An 18,014-nucleotide genomic window follows, 5' to 3' on the forward strand; every position below is an offset into this window, starting at 1 on the left:
ATATGTCATTAGCATTTACTCACAGGCTTTAAACAAGCTCAATTGAAACAGCTTGTCCAAGAGAGTGGAAAAGCAAAGTTCCTCCATTAATCACACACCATCTTAATGTCACTTAGCATAGGGAGCCACCAGCTTCATCCATCCTGCCATCAACAACTGGCAACAATTACCACTGACACAGAAAGGATTGCATGAATGTCGTGGATACAGCAGTCAAATATAATCCAAGGGCCCACTTCTACAAACTGGAGGTCAATCGATGAGAAATAAGATAGAAATAGTGATATGGATCTGCTCTGTGGTCGATAGTCTGAACAAACCCACCTCACTGCTGCTGATGGTGGCTTTCCATTGCCCAAGGTTCTCACACCACCAGTCAGTCCGAACAATGTGCTGCTGGAGGTCGTCATGTTCTTTCTCCATTGTGGAGATCTCATCCTTCAGCTTTGTAGCAATCTGAGAGAGATAAATAAATACTGGCAGCATTAATTTGCAGCGTTACAATACTTGACGAGATAGGATGCAAAAGCTAGATTGTTTTGCAATGAAAAAATTCTGATTCCGACTGTTCTTCAATATCTGTTTGGATGGCAATGAAAGGTGAAGCTACCAGTCTTCAAGCATAGAAACATAGAAATCAGAAGGAGGAGTAGGCCATTCAGCCCTTCTAACATACTTCGCCATTCATTTTGATCATGGCTGATCATCGAATTCAATATCCTGATCCCCCATTCCTCCCTTGATCCCTTTAGCCCAAGAGCTATATCTAATTCTTCTTGAAATCAGGCAATGTTTTGGCCTCAACTACATTGTGTGGTAGTCAATTTCACACATTCGCCACCCTCTGGTGAAGAAATTTCTCCTCACCTCAGTTCTAAAAGGTTTACCCCTTATCCTCAAACTATGACCCCTAGTTCTGGACACCCCCACCATTGGGAACATTCTTTCTGTCTAACACTGTTAGAATTATATCAATTTCTATGAGATCTCCACTCACTCTTCTGAACTCCAGTGAATATCATCCTAACCAACTTAGTCTCTCCTCATATGACAGACCTGCCATCCCAGGAATCAGCCTGGTAAACCTTCGCTGTACTCCCTCTATAGCAAGGACATCCTTCCTCAGACAAGGACACCAAAACTGCACACAATACTCCAAGTGTGGCCTCACCAACTCCTATACAATTGCAGCAAAACATCCCTATCCCTATACTCAAATCGTCTCGCTATGAAGGCCAACATACCATTTGCTTCTTTACTGCCTGCTGTACCTGCGCGCTTACTTTCAGCGACTGATGCACAAGGACTCCAAGGTTTCGTTGAGTATCCACCTCTCTCAATTTACACTCATTCAAGTAATAATCTGTCTTCCTATTATTGCTATCAAAGTGGATAACCTCACATTCAACCACATTATACTGCATCTGCCATGCAGATGCCCACATACTCAGCCTGTCCAAATCACACTGAAACATCTCTGCATCCTCCTCACAGCTCACCCTCCCACCCAACTTTGTATCATCTGCAAATTTGGAGATAATCATTTGGAAGAGAGAACTGAATGAATTAATATATAATGTGAACAGTTGGGGTCCTAGCACAGATTCCTGCGGAACCCCACTAGTCACTGACTGCCAATCAGAAAAAAAACCATTTAAGCCGACTCTTTGCTTCCTATCTGCTAACCAACTTTCCATCCATCTCAAGACATTACCTGCAATCCCATGTGCTTTAACTTTACATAGTTTGTTATGTGAGACCTTGTTGAAAGCCTTCTGAAAGTCTAAATAAACCACATCCACTGGTTTTCCTCGGTCAACGCTACTAGTTACATCCTCAAAGAATTCCAATAGGTTTGTCAAGCATGATTTCCCTTTTGTAAATCGATGCTGACTGTCTGATTATACCACTGCCTTCCAAATACCGAGTTATGAAGTCCTTGATAATATACTCCAGCAACTTCTCCAGTACCGACGTTAGGCTCACTGGTCTATGGTTTCCTGCGAGAGATCATTTCATATCAACTTCAAATATCCAATTTACAACATTTTCAATGGAGTTTTCTCGATTTAAAATATGGTAGAAAAAGTCAGTAAGATTGCTTCTGCTCCAGCTCAGTCATCTCCCGAGGAAGGTGATTTACAACATCTTATAGAAACATAACATCTATGACACTCAAGGAGATCATTTGGCCCATTAGGCCTCTGCCACCTGAAAAAGAGCTATCCAGCATAATCCTATTTTCCAGCTCCTGGTCCTGTAGGGTATAGCACTTCAATTGTATATCAACACTTCCTCTCCATGTACTCTGTTCATGATTTTGAACCCTTCTTTCCAATCTCCCTTAAACCTTCTTTTCTCCAGGAAGAACGGCCCCAGCTTCTCCAATTTATGTCATTAATACAGAGGAAGAAAAGCAGTGGTCCCTGTACTGACTCCAGGATAACCTCACCTGTATACCTTTCTCCAGTCCAAAAAAAAAACAACCTTTCGTCACTGCTCTGAAGTTATACGGGCCTCAAAACATTAACTCTGCTTCTCACTCCACTGATGCTGGCAGATCTGCTGAGTTCTTTCAGCGATTCCTATTTTACTATTACTCTTTTTCTGCACTCAGTAAATTTCTTATTCATGTTGCCACTGTCCCTTGTATTCCAGGGGCTTCAACTTTGCTGTCAAGTCTATTATGTGGTACTCAATCAAAACAGCTTTTGGAAGTTCATTTATACCAAAGATTGATGGATTTTTTTCTTATCAGAGAAGAATATCACAGAGGGCAGCTCTACAGTGGTTAAATGGAGTTGAGGTACAGTTCAGCCATAATTTAATTGAATGGCTGGAAAGGTTTGAGGAACTGAATGGCTACTCTCTTTCTTATATTCACATGAAGCCCATTCTGAATCATTTTGCTTTTATGCTCCATGTGCATGTAAGCAACCAAGGACACAGTTGCCTAGGAATTGTGGTGACAGTTGGTATGGTCGTTACATATTAACCCAAAGATCACACAAAAAGATATGCATCCTAAAACACTTCTACAAATCAACTGAAAGATTCACAAGAATAAACTTCCTAGCAGGGCTGAAACCACCCAGGAATGTCACAAACCCGGCTGAGCGCCTGGACTCTGGATCATACCTTTCTGTCAGGTTTTGGTGAATTCTGGATGGAGCCCAGCGCTTGTCTCTTGTATTCTAGTTTCTCATTTAACTGTCGTAGTTTGTTCACAGCGTAGCTGGCCTGCTCATTAATGCCATTGCTCCCTTCATCCAAGACTTCCTCACCACTCTCACAAACCTGGTTCTGGAAGAAAGGGAGATGTGGGTTAAGTGGAAGTTAAATACCATATACACAGCAAGCCATTATTCATGGTCGATTTGTGGAATCAAAATTAACTAATGTCATCAGGATGCTGAATTAAAAAATCAGCTTTTGACTCAGTCTGATGATTTTTGCCACCAAATATCAGCCTGCAGCTGGGTGTTTTGCATCACATCTGGACGCCATGATCAGATGACTGAAGGCACAGCTAAAACAAGTGGAGCTGTCTGGTAGTGGAGTCTCTGCTTTGTGGCACTACACTTACAGACACCTCTGTATGCAATGCTACATTATCCACTTGGTAACTCACTGAGAATGCGGCTGCGTTGATTTGTATTGAACAGAGACTAGACAGGCTCTCAAAGAGAAGGACAGATTCCCAAAGAGAAGGAAGCAGCTCCTGACTAAACACCTGTTTCAGTTGGTAGCCTGGGAACAAATTATTCATCTGCCTCCTTGACTGAGGACAGTGGGAACACATTAGCTCACTTCTAAAAATGGAAAACTGGAGTCATTTTTTCTTCTTTGTTTTTTTTCCCCCCCAACTATTATCTTCCAAAGTTATAGCCGCCATTGTTACCCTCCCCAGCAATCACTTGAAAAGAAGATCTCTTGATCCAACCAGGTCACGCCTCATTCAGCAAATAAACTCATGACATTTAACCACCCGGTTTCTATATACCTTCTTTCCCTTGCCTTCAGTACCTCAGTAACTTATCTCAGAATCCATTATTCACTGGTTGCCTTCTGAACGACGCAGGTCATAAAGGGCAATGCAGCCAATTTTGATTATGTCCTGAATTGAAGTCCGTACATAAGCATAGCGCCAGTGCAGTTCAATGAACAAAATCCATCAGAACTTCCAAAGCCTACTTTGAGATGGAGATCAGCTACCGATAAGGGATGTAACCAAGATAGTTTTTGCTCTATTTGGTTCAATTATTAATGGAAAGTAGGGATGAACCCTAGAAATGGTCCACCTCAAGTCTCTTCCCTCTTTCTTCCTGTCCTAGTATGCAAGCTCACAGTCTCCCAAACTCATTAAGCTCCACCTTCTACTTAGCTGTCTGAAAGTTCCCCTCAACTGACTTTTTAAATAGGTGTCCAACCAGCTCAAGAGAAAGTGTCCAGAAAGCTAATAATATTACACAAGAGGTTAAGTTATTCACTGCTGAATTCCATGCCTCTCGCCTGCTCTTGTAGTCAAAGTATTCATGTGGCTGGCCCAGTTAAGTTTCTGGCCAATGGTAAGCCCTAGGATGTTGAAAGCGGGGATTCAGTGATGATAATCACGTTGAATATCAATGGGAGATGGTTAGATTCACTCTTGTTGGAAATATTCCTTTCCTGACCCTTGAATGACACAAGTCTTATTTGCCAATTATCAACCCAACCCCGAACGTTGTCCAGGTCTTGCTGCACGTGGGCACAAACTGCTTAATTATCTAAGGAATTACAAGTGGTACTATACATCGTAGAGAGCCTCGCCTCCCCTACCCCTCACCCCTGATTCCCATTGACTTCAATTTTATGAGAACTCCTTGATGCTACACTTGATTAAGATCAGGCCCCATTCTCACCCAATGCCCTATCTGAACAATCCAGAATGTACCATGTAGAGAACAAACCACTACAAGCAACCAACATTCCCTTTAAGATGCACATATGTGCAGCACTCTTAAAAGGACCATGAATGGCAGTGCAACAATCAGTGCCACACAGTGAAGAGAAATTTGGGAAAACTCTCCTCACTGTTAGAATTCAGCTTTTTTGTCCATCTTTGGACCAAGGCTGTAACGAGGGCTGGAGCCAAGTAGTGCTGGTGGAACCCAATCAATCAGTGAGCAAGTTAGTGGTGAATACATGCTGCTTGATAGAATTGTTAATAACATTGTCTATTACTTTGCTGCAGTCAGCATGTTGTTGGGCCCACAGTGATACAGGTCGAGTATACTTTACTTGTAAATCCGAAAAACAAACACATCCAAACCAGACTTCTTTTGAACCTCAGCAACCTTTAGAGTGTGAAACATAGTTGTTTGTCTGAACTGAATCCTTGTGATTTTTGTGGTAAATGTGTCAAAAAGAAAATTACATGTACCCTGTATTTATTATTCAGTGAAACATCTTGCCTTTCTAGCCAATTTATTACTTTAGACTGTAGCTAACCCAGGTTAAGGCTATTGCATCCTAAGTTTATATGCAGTATCCAAAATCCAATTGGTCCTGAGAGTTTTGGATAAAGGAAACTCGGCCTGCGTTACGTAGAGTAATGGTAATCTTAGAGTGAGACACATTCCGAGCCATGAGGTTATAGGTTGCTTTGGAATACAATGCTGTTGATGGCCCACAGTGCTTTGTGGATGCCCAGTTTGAACCTGTACTGAATCTATCCCAATTATCATGGTGACCACTTCCCCAAAGACCACGTTCAACAATATTGCTTTACTGAAGGTAGCAATACATCTGCTTCAGAAGCTCTAGTTTTGTCCCACACCCAATCTGAAGCTTACAAACATATTCTTCCATTCACTGTACGTGCAAAAAGTAAAAGCGTGGGCAGGTGATTCACATTAGAGAGTTTTATGAAAGTATATCTTACCACATCATCACGGTTGTCAGGGCTAGATTGTAAAGTGCTCTTTTCTTCTTCCCTCCTAACAAGTCTTTCATACAAGTCACTTACAAGGAATGATGGGTAAAAGCGCTCTTTAAGAGTCTCATAAACATCGCTCTGTATTTTGTTGAAGACGTCAGTTCCTTTATTACCCACAAGGCTTTGTTGGATTTCTTTATAAAGTGCCTTCTCCACTGGAATTTCCCGGCTTTCCACAAAATAATTCTGGTAGATTTCACCGACGAGTTGAGGTATTTCAGTCTGAATGGACAAAAACAGAAATTATGGTTATAAAATGTATTGAAACTATGTGTTGCTTATTATCTAAACAAACCTAAAGTAATTGCAACTCACAGGGTGGCCAATGTTTATTTAATAAGGTCAGAGTTGGAAGTAGAAACGTCTTAGACAATGGGTGATCACACTCTGGGCTTTGTGATGGAGACAGAGGGGGCAATCTTACGAAAAAAATTCTAAGTCCAGGACGAGCTTGAAAACTGGAGAGTTTCTGATAAATTTTTTGGGCAAGTCCAAATCTGCGATCTTATCCCAATGGTGTGGCCCCACTCTCCTTAGACCCTGCCCCCTCAGGCTCCACCCACTTGGCACTGTCAAGTGTGCAGTGCCAGGGTGACAGTGCCATGCTGGCAGTGACCAAGGGCACCTCCCCTTGCCCATGACCTCCCTGGTGGTCAATGGCCTCTGGTTCTACCAGCAAAGCCATCACATCTGGTCCCAATTGTTGGGCACCAGCTGTGATTCTCGCCGGAGAGAACCTTTCCCGGCAAGGCCACAGAGGCAAGTGAGCCCAGACAATAACGTCCCGGGCTCGTTAATTCAATTAAAATAAATTTAAATTTAATTTAAATAATTTATTCAACCTTGCACCTGAAATGGACGCGAGGCTGACCTCACCATGTATCCGGTGCCAGTAAAATTGAGGGGCGAGAAATCGGGTACGAATCTGATTTCCTGGCTCTCGCAGTATCTTACTGGCTCACCCCGCCCAGGGCACAACGGTAAGTTCACCCCCCAGAGAGTCTACAGCTGTCTCAATGGCCTGAATTTTGAACATGTTGTATCCATACAATCAGCTGGCCTGCAAGTGGTCGCAATTGCAACTGACACAATTTCACGCTCGCTGGCCAATTAAGGGCAGTCATGAATTAAGGGCAGGCCAGCATGAAATGCAGCCAGACATAGGCTCAGCACTTCCGACAGGAGCTTGTTGGGAACTGAGCAAGGGTTTTAAATAGAACAAAGTTAGCTCCCTGAAGCGGAGTCGTCGCAGGGAGATATCCAGGAGAGAATCTAAGTAGTGTGTAGTATTTGCTTTGTATAACTCTCTTGTATAGTAGAAGTTTTTGCTTAAAATGTGAACTATTGTGGTATAATTCTTTCAGATAATAACTGGGAGTTTGAATTTCTTGTTAAAAGTTACTCAGTCCCTACTGTGATCTTAACAATGTGGGCAAACCGTTCCAGCAGATTCCTGAAATGGAAGACTTCAGTTACATGGTCAGATTGGCATAGCTGGATCTGTTCTCTTTACAGAAGAGCAGCTTGAGAGGCGATTTGATAGAGATGTTCAAAATCTTGAGAGGTCTGGACAGAGTATACAGGGAGAAACTGTTCTCATTGGCAGGAGGGTCATGAAGCAGTGGACGCTGATGTAAGATTTTAAGAGCCTGAAGATGTGGTGGGGGTGGATTCAATCATGGGCTTTAAAAGGGAATTGGATAATTATCTGAAGAATGAAGTGTTGCAGGACCGTTGGGATAAAGTAGGGGAATAGGACTAGCTGAGTATCAGAAAGACGGCATGGATATGACAGCGCAAATAGCCTCCATCTGTGATCATAAATTCTACATTTGATATTCAATTGTGAAGGAGATTTCTCAAGCACACATATACATATACATTTATTAGTGATCATGAAATCAGACTAATTTTTGTTCTCCTTGGCCCAGGAAACTAAAGTCAACAATAACAACAACCTCCATTTATATAGTGTCTTTAAAGTAGAAAAAAATGCCCCATGGAAATAACAGAGCAAATCAGGCAAAGACAGATGCAGAATCAAAAGGGGAGCTATTAGAACAAGTTACTAATGTTAGGTTTTAAGGAGCATTGTAAGGGAGGAGAGACAGGCAAGACCCAGATAAATGCGTAGTGGTCCTTTTTGGCAGGTCAAATGGGATGAAGGAGTAGAATATAAAGGGAAAGACTCTTAGTACTGCGGAGGATCAGAAGGACCTTGGGGTCTGGGTCCATAGGACTCTAAAATCGGCCCCGCAGGTGGAGGAGGTGGTTAAGAAGGCGTATGGTGTGCTGGCCTTTATCAATCGAGGGATTGAGTTTAGGAGTCCGGGGATAATGATGCAGCTACATAAGACCCTCGTCAGACCCCACTTGGAGTACTGTGCTCCGTTCTGGTCGCCTCATTACAGGAAGGATGTGGAAAAGATTGAAAGGGTGCAGAGGAGATTTACAAGGATGTTGCCTGGTTTGAGTGGCATGCCTTATGAGGATAGGCTGAGGGAGCTCGGTCTTTTCTCCTTGGAGATTCGTAGGATGAGAGGAGACCTAATAGAGGTATATAAGATGTTGAGGGGCATAGATCGGGTGGACTCTCAGAGGCTTTTTCCCAGGGTGGAAATGGCTGCTATGAGAGGACACAGGTTTAAGGTGCTGGGGGGTAGATACAGGGGAAATGTTAGGGGTAAGTTTTCCACACAGAGGGTGGTGGGCGAGTGGAATCGGCTGCCGTCAGTGGTGGTGGAGGCAAACTCAATAGGGTCTTTTAAGAGACTCCTGGATGAGTACATGGGACTTAATAGGATGGAGGGTTGTAGGTAGGCCTAGAAGATAGGGATATGTTCGGCACAACTTGTGGGGCCGAAGGGCCTGTTTTGTGCTGTAGTTTTCTATGTAAGGGTTTAGGAAGGGAATTCCTGAGCTTATGACTGAACTAGCTAAAAGCACAATTGCCAATTGCAATACCAAGACAAATCTACTGAAAGTGCTTCAAGTCTAGCTTGCAACAGTCATATAATAGACATCACACTTTGTTACAGATGCATACTTTAAAAAAAAAATCATGTCACTGCGCTTTAATCTGAAATTTATGAACCAGATACTGGCCTCTAATCACCACAGGAATTGCTAATAATTTAGGAAGCTCTGGATTCCCAACAGGAGTCCTTTGACAATCATCCTTAAATAGGAACGTGTCAGATAACCAGTTAAGCTTTCTAATCATAAACTACCTATTAGCAGTGCCAGAGGAAATCTGCTAGCATGTTACAGAATAATAAAAAACAGAAATCAATTTAGATACAGGATTTTTTATGTGGACAGTAGAAAAATTTAATTTCTCTTGCACCTTGGCTGACACTCGCAGCTGAAATGAAGAATTGCATCAATTTTGAGTTGGCAATTTAAAAAATTACACAACCAAAATACTGTGGATACTGGAAATCTGAAATCAAAACAAAAAAATACTGAGAATGCTCAGCAGGTCAGGCAGAATTTGTGGAGAGAGAAACAGCATCAAAGTTTCAGGCTGAAGACCTATCAGAACTGTCCTGATGAAAGGTCAGAAACCTAAAACATTAACCCTTTCTCTCACCAAAGACCTGTGTATTTTCAGTATTTGCTGTTTTTCTACTTCAAAACAAAAAGTTTTGCTTGTTGAGAATTTAAAACTCAAATTGCTCCTCACAAGCCACGAGTTTCAAAAATTAGTATTTTGCACAGTAATAACTATAATCATCTCACTAGCCCTGTAACTGCTATCAACTACTGATGGTCGCCAGGACTGGTCAGTTTTTCATTCATAAGAACACTATTAAACCTATTAAATCTGACATTTTTCCCCCATTTGTTCTTGGGATACAGATAAGACTGATAAGCCAATATTTGTCGCCCACCCCAAGTTGTTTTAAAGGCATTAGAATCATCCACATAATATGGGATTAAGGTGGCAAAGACAAAGCTAGATTATGCAGGTTCCTTTCCCCAAAAAGCATTCGTGAACCAGTTGGATTCTTCCAACAATTCAGCTCCCTTCATGGTATTTTCTGGTGCTAGCCAACATACTGTCAGATTTTCTCAATTAATTTTCACAATCCGCCATGGTGGGATTTGAATCCACCAAGTTAAATACTAATTCTAGACCTTTAAAAGGTAGATCCCAGTTTTCTAACTAGAAGTCAGATCTATGAACCTCAATTTCTCAGAATACCTATTATCATTCAGCAGAATTAATGCTTTAAAAACATTTAATCTCCCTGCTCCTTTCAAGGGTTTCATTGTCAAGTTATGTACGTTCTGCTTCTTCCTAGCCATTTTTCCCATTATGCTGACTTTCCTGCTAATTCATTTTCCATATGCATTCCCTCGCACCTCTTCTCACTATACTCCAATCCCCAGAATGTGCTGTTTTCCAGCTTATCATGTTTTCCCCTAGTTCCTATTATCCTAACACTACATTCTGCATCCTTGTGACACTACATTCTGCACCCTCTCCTTTCCTTCTCTATGTACAATATGCTTTGTCTGTATAGCATGCAAGAAACAATACTTTTCACTCTATACCAATACACATGATAATAATAAATCAAATCATGCCTCATCCTCATTTCTAGCCCCCTCTCACATGATGTATGGTCCCTTGGCTCAGATTCAAACCATGTTAGATATCACAACTATGGTCCAGTTCTCAAACTAACTTTGAAGAACAAGATGGATGATTGAACAATTATATATCTCCTATTGTAAAGGATTAAAATTAAACCCATGTTCCAGAGGCAAAAAGGCGGTGTCCCTCTACCTGTCAGTTGTTAGCTTAATAACTAACACCATTCAAAGTGAGACCACTCTGCAGCATTATTATATAATTAAGGGATAGCTTGATCTTGGTTTCAGATAAAGCTCGGCACAACATCGTGGGCCGAAGGGCCTGTTCTGTGCTGTACTGTTCTATGTTCTATGTCATTCTGAAAAGTGTTATAAGAAGTTATATAAATTGCTGGGAGACCTGCAAGAATGAAATGGGGATACGTTTATGCGAACAGTCGCCAACCAGTCCTAGCAGTCATTAGTGGCTTATGAAATGTTCACAATTATTGGGCAGAGTGCGATTTTGGAGCGAAGTGCATCGGAAAACTGAATGGCTCTCAAGAGCGAGCTGTTGAATAATATATAATCAACAGAGTTAAATGATATCAGAGACCACAACAATGATAAATACACAAAAATGCTGGAAATATTCAGCAGGCTAGGCAGCAGCTGTGGAGACGGAAATAGAGTTAATGCTTCAGATTGATGGCTTTTTATCAGAACTGGGAAGGATTAGAGATTTAATAGGTTTTGAACAAAGGGTGGGTGAGACAAAGATAAAAGGAAGGTCTGTGACAGGGTGGAAAACAATCTCTCCTGTCTTCCGCACTACTACAGACCTTGCTCACAACTTATTAAATCTTTAACTTTTCCCAGTTCTGATAAAAGGTTATTGACCTGAAATGTTAACTCTGTTTCTCTCTCCACAGATGCTGCCTGACCTCCTGAATATTTCAGCATTTTCCATTTTTATTTCAGATTTCCAGCATGTGCTTTGTTCTGCTTTTTGATCACTCGAAGGATGTTTTTGGTTGTATGAATTTTGCTATAAAATGTTATTTAAAATTTGCACATTATTGGCCAAGATGCCTGTGACAGGTTGGTTGTCCATCACATCAACAAGTGTGCAGAGGATCAGTTTTGCAAATATGATTTTGCATTTCTTTGGAGTGCAAATTAAGCACATTGTAAAACATTAAAAATCTTGTTACCTTGTTTGCATTTTTCAAGTATTCAACAGACTCCCAGAAGCTGATGAGAGCCCTCTTATCCATTCTTTCCATGTACACACGGAAATGTTCCCTGTAGGACGGATTTGACAAGATTTCGTCAAACTGAAGGATCTGAAAAACAAGAATGTAATATGTTGCAGTAACCAGAACTTCATTATAGCCCTTCCACTTTGGCTTGGGTCACTGTCTGTTCGGAGTCTGCATGTTCTCCTGGTGTCTGCTTGGGTTTCCTCCGTGTGCTCTGGTTTCCCCCCACAGCCCGAAAGACATGCTGGTTAGGTGCATCGACCATGCTAAATTCTCCCTCAGTGTAACCGAGCAGGTGCCGGAGTATGGCGACTGGGGGATTTTCACAGTAACTTCATTGCAAGCTTACTTGTGACACTGATAAATAAACTTAACACTTTCATCAGATGGATGAAGGATGCCATATTTATTTAACCGGTCTTAAACAAGCACTGCAGTATGGGTAGTTCTTTCCTAATTTACATACAAATTGAAATCTAGAGTTTTCCATTTTAGAACAAAACTGCATGTTTAATGTGAAGCTTTGAAGTCGAACATTGAAAATTAGGTGTTTATGCTTCTCCCTTTAGACTACAGCTGTTTTAAATGCTGTAAAACTCCCTCGCATGTCATGAACAGTCAATTATTTTCAAACACAATGGTATAAACAGTGTGATAATTAGTTAAGCATTTCCTAATTATATACACAACTTGAATCTGTTAAGAGCAGTTTGAGACCACACTGCCTCAATGAACTACTTAGCGCATCAAAAGGGATTGGAAATCTTACGACTAAGCTGAAAAAAGAATGCCACGGGCATGTAGAACATGAAATTGCTTGTATTCATCATGTAAAGTAGCAAAGAGGAAATTATGTGAAAGCCGCATGAGGAGCTGAATTAGCCAGGTACAGCAAGAAAAACGTGATGTGAAAAGGCCATCAGTTTTGAGACAGTACCATTTGTAGAGTATTGAGAATGCACATTATTCAGCCAAGTGCAACAGAACCAGGTTCTGATGACAAACGGTCATCAATATGAAACATTAGCCCTACTTCTTGTTTCACAGATGTTGCCTGTCCTGCTGAATATTTCCACCTTTTACTTAAATTGCCACACTTTTGAGGGTATGGTTAAAGGTTGGATGTGGAGATGCCGGCGTTGGACTGGGGTAAACACAGTAAGAAGTTTAACAACACCAGGTTAAAGTCCAACAGGTTTATTTGGTAGCAAAAGCCACAAGCCTTCGGAGCCTTAAGCTCCTTCTTCAGGTGAGTGGGAATTCTGTTCACAAACAGGGCATATAAAGACACAAACTCAATTTACAGAATAATGGTTGGAATGCGAATACTTACTTAGCTGTAAGTATTCGCATTCCAACCATTATTCTGGAAATTGAGTTTGTGTCTTTATATGCCCTGTTTGTGAACAGAATTCCCACTCACCTGAAGATGGAGCTTAAGGATCCGAAAGCTTAGAACAACAAAGAACAAAGAACAGTACAGCACAGGAAACAGGCCCTTCGGCCCTCCAAGCCTGTGCCGCTCCTTGGTCCAACTAGACCAATCGTTTGTATCCCTCCATTCCCAGGCTGCTCATGTGACTATCCAGGTAAGTCTTAAACGATGTCAGCGTGCCTGCCTCCACCACCCTACTTGGCAGCGCATTCCAGGCCCCCACCACCCTCTGTGTAAAAAACATTCCTCTAATATCTGAGTTATACTTCGCCCCTCTCACCTTGAGCCCGTGACCCCTCGTGATCGTCACTTCTGATCTGGGAAAAAGCTTCCCACCGTTCAACCTATCTATCCCCTTCAGAATCTTGTACACCTCTATTAGATCTCCCCTCATTCTCCGTCTTTCCAGGGAGAACAACCCCAGTTTACCCAATCTCTCCTCATAGCTAAGACCCTCCATACCAGGCAAAATCCTGGTAAACCTTCTCTGCACTCTCTCTTACGCCTCCACGTCCTTCTGGTAGTGCGGCGACCAGAACTGGATGCAGTACTCCAAATGTGGCCTAACCAGCGTTCTATACAGCTGCATCATCATCAGGCTCCAGCTTTTATACTCTATACCCCGTCCTATAAAGGCAAGCATACCATATGCCTTCTTCACCACCTTCTCCACCTGTGTTGCCACCTTCAAGGATTTGTGGACTTGCATACCTAGGTCCCTCTGTGTTTCTATACTCCTGATGACTCTGCCATTTATTGTATAACTCCTCCCTACATTATTTCTTCCAAAATGCATCACTTCGCATTTATCCGGATTAAATTCCATCTGCCACCTCTCCGCCCAATTTTCCAGCCTATCTATATCCTGCTGTATTGCCCGACAATGCTCTTCGCTATCCGCAAGTCCAGCCATCTTCGTGTCATCCGCAAACTTGCTGATTACACCCGTTACACCTTCTTCCAAATCATTTATATATATCACAAATAGCAGAGGTCCCAGTACAGAGCCCTGCGGAACACCACTGGTCACAGACCTCCAACCGGAAAAAGACCCTTCGACCACTACCCTCTGTCTCCTATGGCCAAGCCAGTTCTCCACCCATCTAGCCACTTCTCCTTGTATCCCATGAGCCTTAACCTTCTTAACCAACCTGCCATGTGGGACTTTGTCAAATGCCTTACTGAAATCCATATAGACGACATCCACGGCCCTTCCTTCATCAACCGTTTTTGTCACTTCCTCAAAAAACTCCACCAAATTTGTAAGGCACGACTTCCCTCTTACAAAACCATGCTGTCTGTCACTAATGAGATTGTTCTGTTCTAAATGCACATACATCCTGTCTCTAAGAATCCTCTCCAACAACTTCCCTACCACAGACGTCAAGCTCACCGGCCTATAATTTCCTGGGTTATCCCTGCTACCCTTCTTAAACAACGGGACCACATTTGCTATCCTCCAATCCTCAGGGACCTCACCCGTGTCCAAAGAAGCGACAAAGATTTCCGTCAGAGGCCCAGCAATTTCATCTCTCGTCTCCCTGAGCAGTCGAGGATAGATGGCATCAGGCCCTGGGGCTTTGTCAGTTTTAATGTTCCCTAAAAAACCTAACACTTCCTCTCTTGTAATGGAGATTTTCTCTAACGGGTCAACACCTCCCTCCGAGACACTCCCGGTTAACACACGTTAAAAGCTTGTGGTTTTTGCTACCAAATAAACCTGTTGGACTTTAACCTGGTGTTGTTAAACTTCTTACTAAATTTTGGATGCCAGTCTGAGACCAATATATGCTAAAAATGATGCAGAGATGGCAAATCCAAGTACAACTCTGTATAATCTTTCACAATGTTATAGAGACCTGCACAGGCTCTACTTGCTGGTTTATAGTAATGCTTAAATTTTCATGTCACTAAGGCACAGTGGACAGTAGCAAGATCCCCTGATCACAGCAGGATTAGTATTTGCAGATAATTTTCAGGTGGCTATCAGTCTGTATTAAGGTTGCCAACGCTTCAGGATTATTCAGTATTTAAAAATTAATCTTACGGGCACTGCAGTAAACAGGGAATAATAATCATGGGGGCATTAAAAATAGTGTTTTGAAAAATGTTCTTGAACACTCTTCTTTGTTAATGATAAAACATATTAAGAGGGAGGAAAAAACACTAATTGGTTGGCTGCAGAGAATCAGCCAAATATGTAACAGAGTGTGTTTGCTTTCCAGTTGGCATAGGAGTGTGGCTGCAAGGGTAGGAGGTGGAGGTCAGCTGTTGAAACATTCAGGAACTTGCGAAACAAGAGTTGTCAAGCCTGGTCCTCACTTTGTTGGCAACTGACCGTATCAAACAATGACGCAGCACAAAAAGAGGCCTTTCAATCCATCATACCTATGCTATGCTGGCTGAGCTATCCGATTCATCCCACCCCACGGCTCATTCTCCACAGTCTTGCATTGTTTTTCCACTTACAAATTTATGGAATTCTCTTCTGAAATTTACTATCAAATTGATTACCACCACTATCCGGTAGTCATTCCAGGTCGTAACAACTTGGTGTGCAAAGCAAAAAGCAGCTCACATCATCTCCAATTCTTTTGTTGATCACCTTGAATCTGTACCCTGTAGTTAATCACCCTTCAACTCCAGGAAGCAATTTCTACTTATTTACTGAACCGAAGCCCACATTTCTTATGAAATATCCTCTCAACACGGTTTCCTCAAAAGGAGAACACCATTAGCTTCTCCAGTTCGCCACATAACTGAAGTGCCTCAGCCCAGATATATTTCTGGTAAATCTTTCTTCAAACTCTGAGGTTTTCCTAAACTGTGGTGCCCAGAACTGAACACATTAGTGTTCTATAAAGGATCAGCATAACTTCCTTGCTTTGATACTCGATTTCAAGTCAATGGTGACTCCATTGGCTGAGCCACTTGCACTGAATAGATGACAGCCACATTCCCAAAGACATGTTCTAAAGGCGAGCTTGCTATCGGCAGGAGACAAACAGTTCAGCCATATCTGCAATACACAGAGATCTTAAATTGACGAGGATTGGAGTCAATAAATGGGAAGTGACTGGAATGCCTGGAGACAAACAATCAAGAGGGTGTGGAAAAAGTAGAGAACAAAAGAAACAATCATATTAGATAAAGGCAAATGCTGCAGATACAGGAGTCTGAAATAAAACAGAAAATACTGGAAAATCTCAGCAAGTCTGAAAGCATCTGTGGAGAGTGCTCTGACGAAGGGTCATCCGGACTCAAAACTTTGGCTCTATTCTCTCTCCACAGATGCTGTCAGACCTGCTGAAAAGAAACAATCAGACAGCAGAAAAGGGAGCCCACCAAAAGGAAAAAAAAATCTATCGACCTCAGGTCAATGCTATACATCTGTGCCAGCGGTGGAAGGGAGTCTGTGGAGAGAGAATAGAGCCAAAGTTTTGAGTCCGGATGACCCTTCGTCAGAGCACTCTCCACAGATGCTTTCAGACTTGCTGAGATTTTCCAGTATTTTCTGTTTTATTTCAGACTCCTGTATCTGCAGCATTTGCCTTTATCTAATATGATTGTTTCTTTTGTTCTCTACTTTTTCCACACCCTCTTGATTGTTTGTCTCCAGGCATTCCAGTCACTTCCCATGTATTGACTCCAATCCTCGTCAATTTAAGATCTCTGTGTATTGCAGATATGGCTGAACTGTTGGTCTCTACAGCTCACCCCAAACACAATCCATCGTCTCCCAAGACAGATGCCTGCTATTATCATAACTTCCTGCACTTCTCTATTAATAAAGCTAAGGGCTCCGTAGCCTTTTCAAGAGCCTTATCAACTTATCCTGACACGTTCAAAGACTTGTAGATATACGTAGACCCTTCGGACGCTCTGCATTCCCTTTAATATTACTGAATTTCATTTATTTTGCCTCCTCAGGGTATCACTATATGTTTCTTTGCATTAAATTTAATCTGCCATTTTCCCAGCCAATGCTCCCCTGTTATAATCCTCCCTATTGTTTACTCCATTGCCAAGTTCTGTGTCACCTGCAACTTTTAAAATTATTACACCTGCATACCCCTGTTCCATTCACTAATGTACATGAAAATCAGCAGTGATCTTAATATCAACCTTGGCGAGTAGCATTGCACACTCCCTTCTAGTCTGAAAAACATCCATTCACTTCTACTCTCTACATTTTGTTCCTTAGCCAATTTTGCAATCCCACAGACTTTAATTTTGTTTATAAGTCTGTTATGGAATACTTTTGATGTGGAGATGCCGGCGTTGGACTGGGGTAAACACAGTAAGAAGTTTAACAACACCAGGTTAAAGTCCAACAGGTTTATTTGGTAGCAAAAGCCACACAAGCTTTCGAGGCTCTGAGCCCCTTCTTCAGGTGAGTGGGAATTCTGTTCACAAACAGAACTTATAAGACACAGACTCAATTTACATGAATACACGAGACCTTCAACCGGTGCTATACACTAGATACATCGATGACATTTTCTTCCTTTGGACTCATGGTGAACAATCACTGAAACAACTCTATGATGACATCAACAAGTTCCATCCCACCATCAGGCTCACCATAGACTACTCTCCGGAATCGGTTGCATTCTTGGACACGCGCATCTCCATTAAGGACGGTCACCTCAGCACCTCACTGTACCGCAAGCCCACGGATAACCTCACGATGCTCCACTTCTCCAGCTTCCACCCTAAACACGTTAAAGAAGCCATCCCCTACGGACAAGCCCTCCGT

At 42.1% G+C, this 18,014-nt stretch overlaps 1 protein-coding gene across 2 annotated transcripts in view; it reads right to left on the minus strand.

Moving 5' to 3' along the window:
• snx25 (sorting nexin 25) overlaps positions 1-18,014 on the minus strand; it is a 219,055-nt gene that overhangs the window by 24,900 nt on the left and 176,141 nt on the right. For both annotated transcript variants that reach the window (XM_078215054.1, XM_078215055.1), the window contains exons 9-12: positions 11,773-11,904; positions 5,924-6,199; positions 3,139-3,303; positions 325-456 (exon numbers count right to left, since the gene is read on the minus strand). In XM_078215054.1, the coding sequence (XP_078071180.1) occupies positions 325-456; positions 3,139-3,303; positions 5,924-6,199; positions 11,773-11,904 (705 nt within the window). The remainder of the gene's footprint in view (positions 1-324; positions 457-3,138; positions 3,304-5,923; positions 6,200-11,772; positions 11,905-18,014) is intronic.

This window comes from Mustelus asterias, chromosome 6 (genome assembly GCF_964213995.1).
Source record: "Mustelus asterias chromosome 6, sMusAst1.hap1.1, whole genome shotgun sequence".
Taxonomy (NCBI): Eukaryota; Metazoa; Chordata; class Chondrichthyes; order Carcharhiniformes; family Triakidae; genus Mustelus; species Mustelus asterias.